At 51.6% G+C, this 16,368-nt stretch overlaps 1 protein-coding gene across 1 annotated transcript; it reads left to right on the top strand.

The window, feature by feature from the left end:
• The first annotated feature begins 389 nt into the window (after positions 1 to 389).
• LOC131397759 (vomeronasal type-2 receptor 26-like) lies at positions 390 to 15,517 on the top strand. Its single transcript, XM_058530809.1, is given in 8 exon segments — positions 390 to 610; positions 1,176 to 1,467; positions 8,241 to 8,377; positions 8,379 to 9,060; positions 9,669 to 9,881; positions 10,726 to 10,849; positions 13,546 to 14,051; positions 14,053 to 15,517. Coding segments are annotated over 8 exon segments (2,631 nt in total). The 3' UTR covers positions 14,509 to 15,517.
• Positions 15,518 to 16,368: the final 851 nt, after the last annotated feature.

Below are 16,368 nucleotides of genomic sequence, written 5' to 3'. Positions count from 1 at the left end.
GCCAGGCAAGGAGGGGGCGGGGCGGGGAGTCATAAGGCTTCTGGCCTCCGGGCCCTCATGGGCCTCTCTCCAAACAGTGACCTGGGGACCCTGAGTTCAGCTGCACCTGGGCTTGTGGGGTTCCTGAGGTCCCTCCCGGGAGTCTGCAGGTGAGGCCCACTAGCTGTCACCCTCGCCTTGTGGGAGGCGGGGGACCCCAGAGGAAGGAGGTAAGACTTTTAATGGCCTGGGATTTCAGGCTGCCCAGCCGAGGCCCAGCGTCCTTGTCCTCCCCACGGAGTGGATCCCGAGGCTCCTCCAGGTGTGTCCCCAGCCCCCAGGCCCCGGAGTGAGGGCGACCTCCCAGATAAAAGCCCTGTCATTGTGCAGCATGGCCACACAGCTCAGGCATGTGGCTCTGCTCCCTGCTGCCTGCCCTCACCCTCGCCTTCACGGGCTCTGTCCCCGGGGCCTCCCTATCCGGGCCGACAGGCTGGCACCTGCCGGGGAAAAGTGCCCACTTCAACCAGCCTGGGGACGTGGTGGTCGGGGGCAGCTTCTCCATCTTTCGCTTCAAAACTGGCCCCCTGTTCGATTTCACGGTCCCGCCAGCCGAGCAGGCGTCTGTGATGTGAGTGGCCGCCGGGGTGCTGGGGGAGTTGGGACAGGGGCCTGAGGGCGCCTCGGGTGGCTGATTCTCAGGACCCCAGGGGATGGTGGGTTTGTTCTGTTTGTCTAAGTGTTAGTTGGTCTGTCTCTCAGGCCTCCCTCACCACTTCCCTCGTCCTTGCTTTCCTGTTCGTGCCTGTCTCTGTCTGAAACGGGGTTGCCCAGGCCACATGGACCCCAGGTCAGGGATTCCTGTCTCTTTCATTGCCACAGGCCCTCCGTGGCTAGAACATCAGCAGGCACACAGCAGGCGTGTTTGTTGAATGAATACAAGTGTGTGGAATGAACAAAGCTCTTCATGAGTTCATCAGCCCCTGGGGCTCCCCTCTGCCCATTGCTGTGCAGGGTTTCCCGGCCTGTCTTTGCTGACACGTCCTTGTGGCTGTTGTGAGCCACGTGGCCACACAGGTCCCTGTCCCTGTCTCCGTGCTGTCAGTCCTCGCAGTCACCAGCCGCCTTCCCGCCACGTGTTCCTCTCACTGTAGGCACTGCCAGCTGACGCTGACCTCGCCTTCTCTTCCCCTCAGCGTGTCCTTGTGGGGCTACTGGGTGGCCCAGAGTTTTGTCTTTGCCGTCGAGGAGATCAACCGGGACGGCCGCCTGCTGCCCAGCCTCACTCTGGGCTTCTCCATCTGGAACTCTGGGGACTTGGTGGTGGGAGCCCTCCACGAGACGATGGCCTTGCTCACGGGGTGGGAGGAGCCAGTCCCCAACTACGAGTGTCAGCTCAGCCCGCCCCGGGCCGCCCTGGTGGGAGACACGCGCTCGGCCGTGTCCATCCCCATGGCCAGGCTGCTGGGGCTCTACAAGTTTCCCCAGGTGAGTCGTCCCAGAGCCTTTTCCCTCCACAAATAAATAGTGACGGTGGTGACACCGATGGCGGTATTGGCTGCGCTCAGGGGCAGATTTCCGCTAAGGCTTCAGGTGCCCGACACAGTAACCTGGTGCTCAGGGAATGTGGATCCCACGGCATCGATGGGGAAACTGAGGTTTAGGAACAGTCACAGACGGGTCTGAGCTCATCCAGCGGGACTCAACCCGGGCGGTGGGGCTCATGCTGGCCAGCCTACCCCCCACCCCCCCAGGTGTTTCCCAAATTTTGGGCCCTCAGCGTCAGGCCCACGATGGTGGTCGTGACCAAGTGCCACCTTTTCTTCTTGTTTTCCTTTAAACTGGGTCCTATTTTAACAGGTTTACTGAGATATAATTCACACACCATACAATTCACCCTCTTACGGTGAGCAATTCGGTGGCTGTTAGTGTACTCAGCGCTGCCCCACCAGTATCACCATGATCAATTATAAAACATTCTCTTCACCCCATAAGGAACCACACCCCCCGCAACCATGAATCCGCTTTCCGTCACTGTGGATTTACCTTTTCTAGACATTTCGTACAAAAGGAGTTATGTAGTATGAGGTCTTTTGTGGCTGGCTTCTTTCACCGACCGTATGTTGTCAAGGTTCATCCAAGCAGTGGCGCGTGTCGGTGCTTCATTCCTTCCTACGGCTGAATCTCGTTCTGTTGTGTGGATGGACCACGTTGTTTGTCCCCTCGTCTGTTGATGGATGTTTGAGCTGTGGCCACTTTTTGGCAATTGTGAATAATGCTGCTATGCACATTTGTGTGTAGGTTTTTGTGTACACATGTGTTTTCTTTTCTCTTTTCTGTTATGGGAGCGTGTTACCAAGGCAACGTCTCAGGACACAGCCAAACTTGCTCAATCAGAGTCTGCGTTTTAACAAGGTCCCCAGGTGGTTTGTGTGCATGCTAAAGTTAGGGTGCCACTTATTCGAGTCCAAATGCCCCCATTTCTTGTTGACAAGAGGCAAGATGACTTGGTGGATGTCCCACTAGTTACTGACAGAACGAGGCTGCTATCCCTCCAACTAATTTTAATTACTAACAGTTATTGTGCGCTTACTGAGTCACTCTCTTAGAGCTGCCATCGCCTGCCTCACTGTTAAGATGCTCTGAAGAGGGCCCACTCTGTGCCCGGCATTGGCCCCGGCTTCTCCCATTAAATTTTCACTGTATCCCTTCAAGGTCAGACAGGAGAAATCCTCTTATCTAGAATGGGTCCCTGGCCAGATAATTGAAAAAGTCAATTAAGGTATGACATCATGCAAAACATACACATCTTCAATATTTTTTTATGCATGTGTTTTCAGTTCTCTTGGGTATATGCATGGAATCAATGTGTCACATGGTAAATCTGTGTTTAACTATTTGAAGAACTGCCGGAGCACTTTCCAAAGCGGCTGCACCATTTCACATTCCCATCAGCATCATGTAAGGATTCCAGTTTAAATTCACTCACTTTGACTATGAAACCTATACATTTGGGTAAATTCCTCTCTCCTTGAAAGCCTTAAATTTGCTGTTTCCTCGCTGCGGGGAAGGACCTTCCTTCCTACCCAGGGAGCCCGGGCCCTGCAAGGCCCAGAGCACATTCTGGGCTGTTTCCTAGGAAGGCTTTATGGGAGTTAGTGCCACAGAGGAAGTGCAACCCTTGCGTCTTCTCAGAGGACTGGTTACGCAGAGGGAGTTCTTCTCAGGTCTGACACTCCAGGTCTGGGCTCACTTGCACTATCAATTTTTCCAGTTCTATCCTGATAAAAAGGAGGACAATTCTTACAGAACCTCTGCAAATAACCACCTCGCTGGTACAGATGAAGAGGCTCAGGGGAAATACATGTGAATTTGGACAGGTCTGTGAAAACAAGATGCCATTTTAAGAATGCTGTGTTTTTTGTTTTTGTTTTTGTTTTTGTTTTGCAGAGAAAGATTCGCCCTGAGCTAATATCCCTTGCCAATTTTCCTCTTTTTTTTTCTCCTCCCCAAAGCCCCAGTGCATGCTTGTATATCCTAGTTGTAAGTCCTTCTGGTTCTTCTATGTGGGCTGCTGCCACAGCATGGCAACTGACAGACAGGTGGTGTGGTTCCGAGACCGGGAAACGAACCTGGGCTGCCGAAGTGGTGAGCGCCAAACTTTAACCACTAGGCCATCAGGGCTGGCTCAAGAATGCTATGTTTTTAAGAATGTTTGTGTGGGAGGCAGAATACTAAGGTGGCCCCTGAGATTCTTGCTGGTGCACTCACCCTGTATAATCCCTGATCCCCAAGTGTGGAGAGGAAATTGAATATCCTGGGCCAGTTGCTCTCGTGATTACATCATAGAAGACTCCAACCTAGCAGACTGAAGAGACATTTTTCTCCTCTGGCCAGAAGCAGAATTAAACTACCATGCTGTGAGAGTAGCGGGCCACGTGACAAGAACCTGAGGTGGCCTCTAGGAGCTGAGAGTGGCCCCCGGCCGAGAGCCAGCCAAAAAGTGGGACCTCAGTCCTACAGCTGCAAGAAACAGTTCTGCCAAAAACCGGTGATCCTGGGAGTGGACCTCAGCCTCCGATGAGAACGCAGCCCTGGCTGATCCCTTGATTGCAGCCGTGTGAGACTCTGAGCAGAGGACCCAGCTAAGGTAGACGTACCCCGACTCCTGACCCACAGACACTGCGAGCTAATACGTGGGTGTTGTTTTAAGCTAAGTTCCAGAGGCAATTGGTCCTTGCTTGAGATAGAAACATGGGTTCCCGAGAACAACAGATGATTGTAGCCCAGCTGCCTCTTAATCGAAATGATGATCCAGTTTAAAAATAAATTCATTAGATGGTAACACAATAATAAGAGTTTATCCATAAGAAAAAAAAAAGAGCCTTGTGAATTTGTTATTCTAAATATCATATTAATATGAGTTTGGAATTTGGTTTTCTGTCTGTTAAAATGCCAAATTGCTCCTGGCATATTCAGTCGACTCCAGGCAACAGATAGAGAAAGGTGATTTTTGGTGTAACCTGCCCAGAGAGAGGAGATTCTGAATGTCACCAAAACAACCCCTTGGGTTTGGCTGAGTTGTCATGCCCCCGGTTTACAAAACAAACAAATTTTTCTTCTCTTCTGAAAGAGCTAATTTCAATTCTGCTACATTTCTTTTTAAATCTGATCAGATATGTGACTATTACTTCTACATAATGTTTAAGATTAAGAAAAATGTAATGTGTTCAACTGAATTGAATTATCATTCTGATAAATGTTCTTATATCAATAGTAATTATGATCCATGGGGTATCAACTTAAGGGTCATTTCCAAGAGCCTAACTTAACTTTAAGAGATTGGACTAATACTAATTTCAATTAAATATTCAATGGTCTTTGGATACTGGGATAATTTCTAAGTAAGACGGAACACTGAAATGCCATCTCAAAGAATAGATTTGGCATTTCTACCTTGACTTCCCATTTGTACACATTAGAGAGGAGCGGAGATTTGGGTCTCATTAATGAGTGTGTTCCTTGTTGACACTTTAAGAAGGGGGGACAAGTATGTGTGGCTGTCAGGGAAGATATCGTGCAAGGCTATCAGCTTTGCCGTCTGCAAAATGCTCGTATAGGACAGATCCTTCGAAACTACTTTCCTCTGAGTTTTCTCTTTGAAGAAGTGAGTTACTTTGGTTAAGAGTTTGTGGTCTTGGGGGCCGGCCCCGTGGCATAGCGGTTAAGCACATGCGCTCCGCTGCTAGCGGCCCGGGGTTCAGATCCCAGGTGCGCACAGAGCACCGCTTGTCAGCCCATGCTGTGGCAGCACCCCACATAAAGTGGAGGAAGATGGACACGGATGTTAGCTTAGGGCCAGTCTTCCTCAGCAAAGAGAAGAGGATTGGCATGGATGTTAGCTCAGGGCTGATCTTCCTCACAAAAAAAAAACAAAAAAGAGTTTATGGTCAGGCCATTCTAAGAATGGAGTACAAACAACCTGGCAAGCTAACAGGCTGAGTTTTGTTTATCAAAGATGAAGGGAGTAGTTTTGTTCTAAACTAGAGTGTCTGGTTGTTCCAGAATGCAAAGGAGGATAGCGTGAGTCAACTCTTGGGCGGATTTATAAAGCTGGAGAACATTTGTGGAAAGTAAACCTTATTTGCCTGACTTTATATTTACTGCAAAAATGAGACTGAAAAGGCACAATGAAATGTGTTCGAATTTGGCAACATTTGCTGTTTGAGTGAGTTTATTCATATCCTTACATTTTTCTTAACATTATACGGAATTTTAGGAAGTTTGGATTAACTGCTCACTTCATGAGAAAACAAATCCAAGTCTTACAAAAAAAATAATAAAATAAGCACGTGAGTTATAGTCCACACATAAATCGAAGGAAAAGACCTAAGTGGTTTTTTTCCCCCTTTTTTGGTGATTAAGATTAGCCCTGAGCTAACATCTGTTGCCAATCCTCCTCTTTTTGCTGAGGAAGACTGGCCCTGGGCTAACATCTGTGCCCATCTTCCTTTATTTTGTGTGTGGGATGCCACCACAGCATGGCTTCATAAGCAGTGAGTACATCCCAGACCTGGGTTCAGAACTGTGTGAACCCTGGGCTGCAGAAGTGGAGTGCCAGAACTTAATCACTAGGCCACCGGCCGGCCCCCAAGACGTAAAGTGTTTTCAACTCCAAATTATCGAACCAAGCTGATTTGTCCAAGGATTCACTCTGACTGCCTCAACTTGGGTTTGGATATAAAATGCTTTTAGGATCGCGGTTGAGGTTTTTTCTTTTCTTTTCTTTTCTTTCAAATTCAAGCGCATGGAAGGCATTAGAAGCATTTCCTGAACACCACTCAAGAAGCTCCTCTTTCCCATATATGTCGGGTTGTCAGATTAAATGCTCACAGGACAGCCGGGTACATCTGGATTTCAGATAAGCAATGACTAATTTTTTTAGTATAAGTTTGTCCCAAATATTGCATGGAACATACTATACTAAAATATTTCGTCGTTTATCTGAAATTCAAGTTTACCTGGGCGTCCTGTATCTGCATCTCCTGAATCTGGGGGCCCGGCCTCTGTGAGATTTAGTCAGCCGTGTCTGTCTCCAGAACCAGTCAGACTACAGCGCCTTCGCGGGAAGCGCGGGTGTCGCCTCCTCTGACCCACTGTGTTCCTCCCCCTGGCGGTAAGAGGAGGCTCTGCGCCCAGACCAAGGCGTGCGAGGCTCTCACCGCCACAGGCGCCAGCGCGAGCAGCTCCCTTCCGCGCCTCGGCCCGGGTCACCGCGAACACGGAGAAGAACCCCGCGTGTCGCTCCCGGGGCGCAGGGAATCGTCGCTTCCTTGAGAAGTCAACCCACAAGCGAAAACGGACACCCCAGACTCCGTCACCTCACCCGCAGGGGAGATTCCCACCGCTCTCGCCACAAGATCCCGAGTGGTCAGAGCGCACTGGCAGGTTCCGTATCACGCCCGGGAGGGGCAACCCGCGAGCTCTGTGCAGCCGGCGCTGGAATCAGAACCCAAGCCGCCGAGACACGGACCCAGGAAACGAATGCAGGAGGAGGGCCAGCGGGAGGGAGACGGAGGGGAACGAAGGCAGAGCTCACCTGCTCCTTGGTTTCATCCCAGGAGCCAGAAGGACGGGTCTGGGCTCAACGGCCCACGCGGTGCACGTGAGCAGGCGGGGCTGCCTGGGCTGTGGCGGGGACCTCCGCGACCCTCAGAGCGACATTTTTAAAAGATTAGAGGGAATTCGCGCGCTCTGCTTCGGAGGCCCCGGGTTCGCAGGTTCCTATCCCGGGCGTGCACCGTCGCACCGCTTGTTAAGCCATGCTGTGGTGGCGTCCTATGTAAAGTAGAGGAAGATGGGCACAGATGTTAGGGCCACTCTTCCTCAAGAAAAAAGGGGAGGATTGTCACTGGATGTTAGCTCGGGGCTAGTCCTCCTCACACACACACAAAAAGATTAGAGGGGCGGCCTGGTGGCGCAGCGGTTCAATGCGCATGCTCCGCTTTGGCGGCCCGGGGTTCGAAGGTTCAGATCCTGGGCGCCTACAGATGCATCGCTTGTCAAGCCATGCTGTGTCAGCATCCCATATAAAGTGGAGGAAGATGGGCATGGATGTTAGCCCAGGGCCAATCTTCCTCAGCAAATAAGTAAGTAAGTAAATAAATAAAAAGATTAGAAAACATAGCTCTCTTACAAGGACGGAATGAACACACGACAAAGATTTCTCTAACTGGTTAATAAGACAGCAGCAGGATGGTGACGCTGGTTCAAGCATCAGTGTTTTTTTTAATGTTGTCTAGATGATTCCATGGTGCCTCGGTGGGCTAGGACCCGCTCCTCAAAGTGCAGACTGAGAATCGTCATCACCTGGGGGATGTTAGAAATGCAGACTCCGGATCCCCAACCAGCACCCGCGCCTAACAGAGTCCCCTGTTAACGCTGGAGGCGCTCAGGGCCTGGCGATCTAACGCAGCCACTGATGTTTTTGGAGAGGTGACCATGTACCAGGCTCTGCTCTAATTAGGATGACCACCATCCCCGTCTGCCCAGGACTGAGGGTGCTCGTGGGATGTGGGGCTTTCTACGGCAAAACCGGGACCATGCTGGGGGAACCGGGACGAGCTGGTCACCCCGCCTGTGTCCTGGCTGGACCCCCCTCCCCTTGTTGAAACCTGCCCATCAGCAGTGCCTGAGCTCCCACTGTAGGCTCCTTCCTGGTTCTCACCCCTCTCCTCTCTGCCCCGGCCCTTCCTGCCCAGGTCAGTCACTCATCCACTCTGGCCAGCCTCAGTGACAAGACCCAGTTCCCGTCCTTCCTTCGGACCGTGGCCAGTGACCTCACGACCTCCCGTGCGGTGGCACACCTGGGTGTCCACTTTGGGTGGTCCTGGGTGGGCTCTGGCCCAGGACGATCACTACGGGCAGCAGAGCAGCTCACTGGTGACCCAGGAGCTGGGCCAGGCTGGCATCTGCATCGAGTTCCACCTCTACGTCCCCTCCCAGCAGTCCCTGGAGAAGACGGAAGCCATCGTCCGGGAGATGGTGCGCTGCACCGCCACTGGCATCGTCGTCTTCCTGAGCAACTCGAACTTTCAGCTGATCCTGCAGGGCTTGCTGGGCCATGGCATCTGGGGCCGGGTCTGGGTCAGCGGGGACACACTGCACGCTGTGTTGGCCCTGGCCGCCCCGGGCGTGTCCCAGCTCCTGCAGAGCTCCTTCAGCCTCCTCCAGCACAGCAGCCAGGTCCTCGGCTTCCCCGAGTACTTTGCTCGCCTGCACCCCGCCCAGACCCCAGAGGACATGTTCACAGAGAGATTCTGGGAGGTCACCTTTGGATGCACGTGGCCCCGCAGAAGCCCAGGGCCAGCGGGGAAGAGCTCCGCAGCAGGGGGAGTCCGGTTCTGCTCTGGTAATGAGAGCCTGAGGGGCCGGGAGCACCCTTTCCAGGAGGTGAGTAAAGCGGACATCGGGTACCCGGCCGTCTACAGCATCGCCCACGCCCTGCAGGACCTGGGCACCTGTGAGCACGAGCATGGGGACAGGACGTGCGCAGACCCTCGGCACTTCCGGCCCTGGCAGGTGAGGGGACCGTGTGAACGCTGCAGGGCGGCCTGGAGCGGGAGGCTCACTCTGCCCAAGCCAGGGGGGCAGCGCAGAGCCAGCTCTCTCAGTGACGATGAGCAGGGAAAGGCATGATGAGCAGGGAAAGGCACGTGGCTGGGGCGCAGGCGGTGTGGAGGCTCCCTCTAGGGGGTCAGGAAGGCAGAGGCCAGGCTGGGCAGGCCCTGTGGAGTTTGGACTCGGAGTGTCATGGGAAGGCTGAGGAAGGGAGTGCATGGCCAAACAGAGTCCCAGGAGCCAGTGCTGCATTGTGACTTTTGTGGGTCCCTTCCTCCATTAAAAAATATTAAAAATTGTCTTTTACTACTGCCTTGCTGTCAAGGCGAACATAATCTGGGCTGGATTCATTATTATATAGTCATTATTACTTTATTTTTTCTTCTTATTTTACAAGAAGTTAAAATTAAAATATTTTCACGGGCCCCTGAAAGTATCGGGGGCCCTGTGGATGAGTTGGCCCTGCCTGGAGAGTCAACTGCTCATCGCCATGGTCATTGGCCCGCAGCATTTTGGACAGACCCCGGGGATGAGCACTGGCCGATCTACATCGCCCTTCCTTCCCCCAGCTTCTGCATTCCCTCAGGAAGGTGCATTGCAAGACCCCCGATGGGACGGAGATTGTTTTTGATGCCAATGGAGATATGGTTACAAAATATGACATTCTTCAAGGGCAGAAGACCGCCGAAGGCCTATTCCACTTTGTCCGCATAGGCGTACTCAACCCACAAGCTTCCTCAGGGGAGAGACTGATGGTCCAGTTGATGCAGGAGGAGCTCCAGGTGAGTTGTCTGGGTGCATAGTGACCCCGGTCCCGGCATATTAAATTCAGAGGAGAACTCAGAGGCCAGTGGTTCAAGTTGCTATTTGATGCATAAAGTGGGTGGGGCTTTAAATTGGGCCAATCATAACTCAGCTCTGTTGTTTAGCCATACTAGACCCTTCTATTAGGAGATAAAAGTCATTTATTCACCACCAAAAATGAAAATATTGGAGCCACAGAGGTTGAAGTAGAGTCTGCACCCGGAGTTCCCACTAGAGCACTCTTCTTCTCGTCTGTCCTCGGGGACCTGCTTGGTGACGAGGTGGGGCGTTTACCTGGGAAGATAGGAATACACTTCACCACACACATTCCCATCCAGCCTCTGGGAGGGGCAGAACATGTGTTTTCATTTCACTTATTAACAAAGTTAGTTGCTGCCTCCCCGTAGCTCTGGCCTGGAGGCGGGAGGCAGGCTCAGGGAGTCAGAACCATCCCTCCGCAAGTCCTGAGTAGATGGAGGCCGCTGGCTAAACAATGTGAGCTCGTGAAGGGGGCATCAGCAGCTACAGTTTTGGCTGGAGGAGTCTCAGAGGGACTGGAAGGGCGCCATCTCAGGCAGTGTTCCTGAGCTTTCCCACCAGCCAGCTGAGCACCACCTCAGGGTTTGCTTCATTGCTACATCCGTGGGTGCCTCTCCACTCCGACTTCTCTGTAACTGAGACGTTTTTTCCCCTGAAAGGAGCCTCATCTTCCTGTGGGTGGGAAGGACACTGGACTGCTTCCCTGAGCTGTTCCAGGACAGGACCCCGGGCCCCATGCCGCGGACTGGTCGCTAAGGACACCCTCTACTCATCCGTCCTCAGGTCCCCAGCTCTGCCTGCAGCACGAGCTGTGCTCCAGGGTCCAGCCAGATCCTGCGCCAGGGAGCCCCGCACTGCTGTTTCGACTGCAGCCCCTGCCCCGAGGGACAGTTCGCAGACCAAAGAGGTGAGGGCTGTGGCGGCTGAATCCAGAGAGGCCCTCCAGGCACCTCCAGCCTCTCAAATCCCCAACCCAGTGAGTCGTTCTGTGGACTTTGGATGTGGGGGGGGGGGGGCGTGGGGTGGTGGAGTGCTGGTGAGGAAGTCACTCTTATAGTTATTTTTATGTAAACATTTTATTGAACTATAACAGACAGACAAACACATGTATCCTAAGTGTGTAGCCCGATGAATTCTCCCCTAGAGAACACCCCAAGTACCTGGCCCCCAGGTGGAGAAACAGAGCATGACCCGCCCCCAGAGTCCCGGGGTTCCTTCTTGGTCATTGTCCCCCAGGGAACTGTTGTCTTGACTTCTACGGACATTGATGGGTTTTGCCCGTCTTTTGACTCCTATAAGTGTAATCGCACAGGGAATGTTCTCTCGAGTCTTGCTTTTCCTCCACGTGCATTTCTGTGAGTCACCTCGGTGATGTGTGCAGTCGTAGCTCCCCTGGTCTCGTGCTTGGCAGGACCCCAGTGCGGACACGCCGTGACTTTGCGGGCAGGGGCTGTAGTGAGCAGTGCTGCTGTGGACGCCACTGTCCATGTTGTCTGGGGACATGTGGATGCATTTCTGTCGGTGTGGCACTGCTGGGCCGCAGGGTGGACGTTCGTGTGGCTTTAGTGGACTACAAGTGTTGGCAGCACCCACTTGCTCCCTGTGTTCATTTCCTGCAGCTGCTGTAGCAAATTACCACAAACCAGTGGCTTAAAACCACACACATTTAGGGCCGGCCCCGTGGCTTAGCGGTTAAGTGCACGCGCTCCACTGCTGGCGGCCCGGGTTCGGATCCCGGGCGCACACCGATGCACCGCTCCTCTGGCTGAGGCCGCGTCCCGCATACAGCAACTAGAAGGATGTGCAACTATGACATACAACTATCTACTGGGTCTTTGGGGGAAAAAAAGGAGAAGGATTGGCAATAGATGTTATCTCAGAGCCAGTCTTCCTCAGCAAAAAGAGGAGGATTAGCATGGATGTTAGCTCAGGGCTGCTCTTCCTCACAAAAAAAAAAAAAAACCACATATGTTTATTATTTCACAGTTTCTATTGGTCAGAAGTCTGTGTACAGTGTGCCTCAGCTGGGTCCTCTGCTGAGCGTCTCACAGGCCAAAATCAAGGTGTCAGGAGGGCTGTGCTCTCTGCTGATGGCTCTGGAGAAGAAGCTGCTTCCCAGCTCATTCAGGTCATTGGCAGAATTCAGCTCCTTGCAGCTGCAGGATCGGGGACCCCATTTCCTTATGGGTTGTCAGCTGGGGGGGTCACTTCCAACTTCTAGAAGCCATTGCATTCCCTGCCACATGGGCCCCCTCCATCTTCAAAGTCAGCAATCTCTCCTGCCTTTTCTGCCCCATTACTCTGCCCTCTCCTTCCCCTCCTTCCCACTTTTAAGGGCTCATATGATGACTTTGGACCCAATCGGATAGTCCAGGATAATCTCCCCATCTCAAGATCCTTAACCATACCTGCAAAGTCTGTCTTGCCACGTGAGGGAACACGTTCACAAGTTCCAGGGCTTAGGGCGTGGACATCTTTGGGGGAAGGGGCATTATTCTGCCTGACCAGCCTTCAGGTTATTGGATCTTTTCATCTGAGCCATTCTGGTGGGCATGTGATGCTATCTCATGTGTCCAGAGCAGTAATTTTAAATAATCTCCAGAGAAAGGGAGGCAGAATTGGTGAGAATTGCTGTATTAGTTTGCTAAGGCTGCCATAACAGAACACCACAGACTGGGCGGCTTGAACAACAGACATTTATGCTCTCACAGTTCTGGAGGCTGCAAATCCAAGATCAAGGTGTTGGCAGGTAGGTTTGTCCTGAGGCCTCTCTCCTTGGCCTGCAGATGGCTGTCTTCTCCCTGTGTCCTCACCTGGTCATCCCTCTGTGCGTGTCTGTGTCCTACTCTCCTCTTCTCATGAGGACACCAGTCCTATTGGATTAGGGCCCAAGCTAATGACTTTATTTTGCCATAATGACCTCATCTCCAATTTGCTTATCTTCAAATACAGCCATGTTCTGAGGTACTGGGGGTTAGGAGTTCAATATATGAATTTTGGGGGATCTTAATTCAGTCCATAACAATTACTAATAAGAACAGTTACTGCTACTACCTGGAAAAAATTTAATCATTTAAAAAATAAAGTAAGAACACATATTTAGGGTGCACATTTTTCCTTGTGCTTCAGACGCTAATGTGGCCTATCTCAGCACTGATGACTGCGAATAATTCATGAATGAATCAATAGGGGATCTGAAGTAAGACATGACGACAATAGTTGATAACACTGCATAAGTGAAATCTGCTAAGAGAATAGAAGTTAAATGTTGTTACCAAAAAAAGAAAAAAAAAAAGATAAATATGTGAGGCGATGGATGTATTAATTAACTAAATGGGAGGAATCCTTTCACAGTGTATACGTAAATTAAAGCATCATGATGTACACGTTAAATATTTACAATTTATTGTTAATAGTTATAATTTATTTGCTGATTATACTTCAGTAGAGCTGAAAGAAAAAGAAAAACTCTTTTTCATGGAAATCGCCTTGAAATAAATAAATACACACGTGAAATGCTCCTGAGAGCTCTTGCCGCCTAGGGAGCCTCAGTGGTGAACACGTAGCTGGTTCGTGGCCGATGTGGTCCGTGTGTCTCCGCAGACATGAAGCAGTGTCTCCTGTGCCCCGGGGAGCAGGCGCCCAGCCAGGCCCGGGACCGCTGCCTGCCCAGGCCCGAGGCCTTCCTGGCCTTCGACGAGCCCCTGGGGCTGGCGCTGGCCTCGGGGGCGCTGGCGCTGGCCGGCCTGGCGCTGCTGGTCCTGGCGCTGTTCGTGCGGCACCGCGCCTCGGCCGTGGTCAACGCCAGCAACAGGGCGCTCAGCTGCGTGCTGCTCGCCTCCCTGGCGCTCTGCGCCCTCTGCGCGCAGCTCTTCCTCGGCGGGCCCAGCGCCGCCTCCTGCCTCCTGCGCCAGAGCGCCTTCGCCGTCGTGTTCACCGTGGCCGTCTCCTCCGTACTGGCCAAGACCCTGACCGTGGTCCTGGCCTTCAGAGCCACCAGGCCGGGCGACTGGCTCCGGGTGTGCCTGGGACCCAGCGCCTCCACCGCGGTCGTCCTCGGCGCCTCGTCGGTGCAGGTCATTCTCTGCGGCGTCTGGCTGGCCACCGCGCCCCCCGTTCCCGGACAGGGACACTGCCTCCGAGCCCGGCCACATCGTCCTCCAGTGCCAGGAGGGCTCCGGCGCAGCCTTCTACTGCGTGCTGGGCTACCTGGGCCTCCTGGCCGGGGGCACCTTCTCTGTGGCCTTCCTGGCCAGGGGCCTGCCCGCCACCTTCAACGAGACCAAGTTCCTCACCTTCAGCATGCCGCTCTTCTGCAGCGTCTGGACGGCCTTCCTGCCCCTGTACCACAGCGCTCGGGGCAAGGCCACTGTGGCTGTGGAGGTCTTCTCCATCCTGGCCTCCGCCGCAGGGCTTCTGGGCGGCATCTTCATCCCCAAGTGCTACATCATCCTGCTGAGGCCCGAGCAGAACGCCCTGGCCCGGTTAAGGCGTGGACGCGGGGCTGAGAGGGAAAGGCAGAGTGAGGAGCTCCGGAGCAGGCGTCCCCCCAGGCCCTGGCCTTAGAGCCTCCTGAGCCAGTCCTCGCTGAAGACGCTGGGGCCTCAGGATTTGGGCTCACTGTTTTCTTGCAATTTAAAAGAGACTTTAAGAGAGATCAAGAGAGAGAAAGCACAGAGTGCAAGATGTTAATGACTGTTAGATCAAGATGCAAGCAAGTGGATGGTCACTGACTATTCTCCTTGTATATATTGTGCAAAATTTCCACAATTAAAAAAAGTTTGAGGGCCGCCCCGTGGCTTAGGGTTAAGTGCGCGCGCTCCGCTGCTGGCGGCCTGGGTTTGGATCCGGGCGCGCACCAATGCACCGCTTCTCTGGCCATGCTGAGGCTGCGTCCCACATACAGCAACTAGAAGGATGTGCAGCTATGACATACAACTATCTACTGAGGCTTTGGGGGGAAAATAAATAAATAAATAAAATCTTAAAAAAAAAAGTTTGAAAAAAGCCTATGATGCAATAATAATAATCTTAAAGATGATAACAAATGTTGGTGAGGATGTGGGGAAGTTGAAACCCTCATCCTCTGCTGGTGGGAATGTAAAATGGTGCAGCTGCTTTGGAAAACAGTTGGGCAGTTCTCCAAAAGGTTAAAGGTAGAATTAGCATATGACCAAGTAATTCCACTCTTACATAGGTACACAAGAGAAATGAAAACATATGTCCACACAAAAACTTGTGCACAAATGTTAAGAGCAGCCAAAAAGTGGAAACAACTCAAATGCCCTTCAACTGATGAATGGATAAACACAATATGCCACATCATACAATGGGATGTTATTTGACAACAAAAAGGAATGAAGTACTGACACAGGCTATAACACAGATGACTCTTGGAAATATTCTGCTAAGTGAAAGAAGCCTGTCACAAAAGACCATATACTGTATGCTTTCATTTATATGAAATGTCCAAAATAGGCAAACCCATAGAGGCGTCAAGTCGATTGGTGGTTGCCTAGGCCTGGGAGGAGAAGGGATTGGTGGGTGATGGCTAAAGAGTGCAACCTTTCTTTTTGGGGTGAAGAAATAGTCTAACATAGAGTTTGGTTTATGGTTACACAACTCTGTGAATATCCTAAAACCCATTGAATTTATACTTTAAATGGGTGAATTTTATGGTATGTGGATTATATCTCAATAAAGCTGATACCAAAAAACAGAGAATTAATCACAAAGTGTGGCCTTTCGTTATATCCTAATTTTTTAAAAGACCAATCTATTAAAAAAATTGAGATAATTATAAGTTGGTATACTGAATATTCAATGGTGTAAAGAAGTTATTTTTCTAAAATTTTAATAATGGGATTGTGGTTATGTTAGAAAACGGTCCTTATCTTTTGGAATTACATATTGTAGTTGAAATGGTGTACTGTTTGAGGTTTGCTTTCAAATGATACAAAATGGCTGAGTGGCTGGGGGAGCACTGGCCCTGGGTTGATGGGTCATCAGGGCTACATTATGGGGACATAGAGGCTCATTGTTCTCTGCTGTCTGCTTTTGCATATGTCCAAAATTCTCCATAATGAAAAGGTTTTGAAAATTCCTTAAAGAACCACAAAGAAGAGCATAGAGAACATAGATTGGTGACTCCACCCTGTACAGAAAATGGCTGTACGAACGCATGCATGGGGCCCACAGTCATGCAGGGCGCGGAAAGTGTGGAGAAAACATCTCACGTCAAGACTAGGCTCAGACTTAACTCTGTGAGAGGCCCCGACTCTGAGCGGAAAAAATGCCTCACCCCAAGCACACACATGCGTCACCCGGAGGGGCTCCTTCTCAGACGGGAGAACAGGTCTACAAGAAGAGGTAGTCCAAGGCTCTGGTTCCAAATCCGTTCCCAAATCTAGGTTTTGCTTTCAGAAT

This window comes from Diceros bicornis, chromosome 34 (genome assembly GCF_020826845.1).
Source record: "Diceros bicornis minor isolate mBicDic1 chromosome 34, mDicBic1.mat.cur, whole genome shotgun sequence".
Classification (NCBI taxonomy): Eukaryota; Metazoa; Chordata; class Mammalia; order Perissodactyla; family Rhinocerotidae; genus Diceros; species Diceros bicornis.
This window is presented reverse-complemented; position numbering and strand designations above follow the sequence as displayed.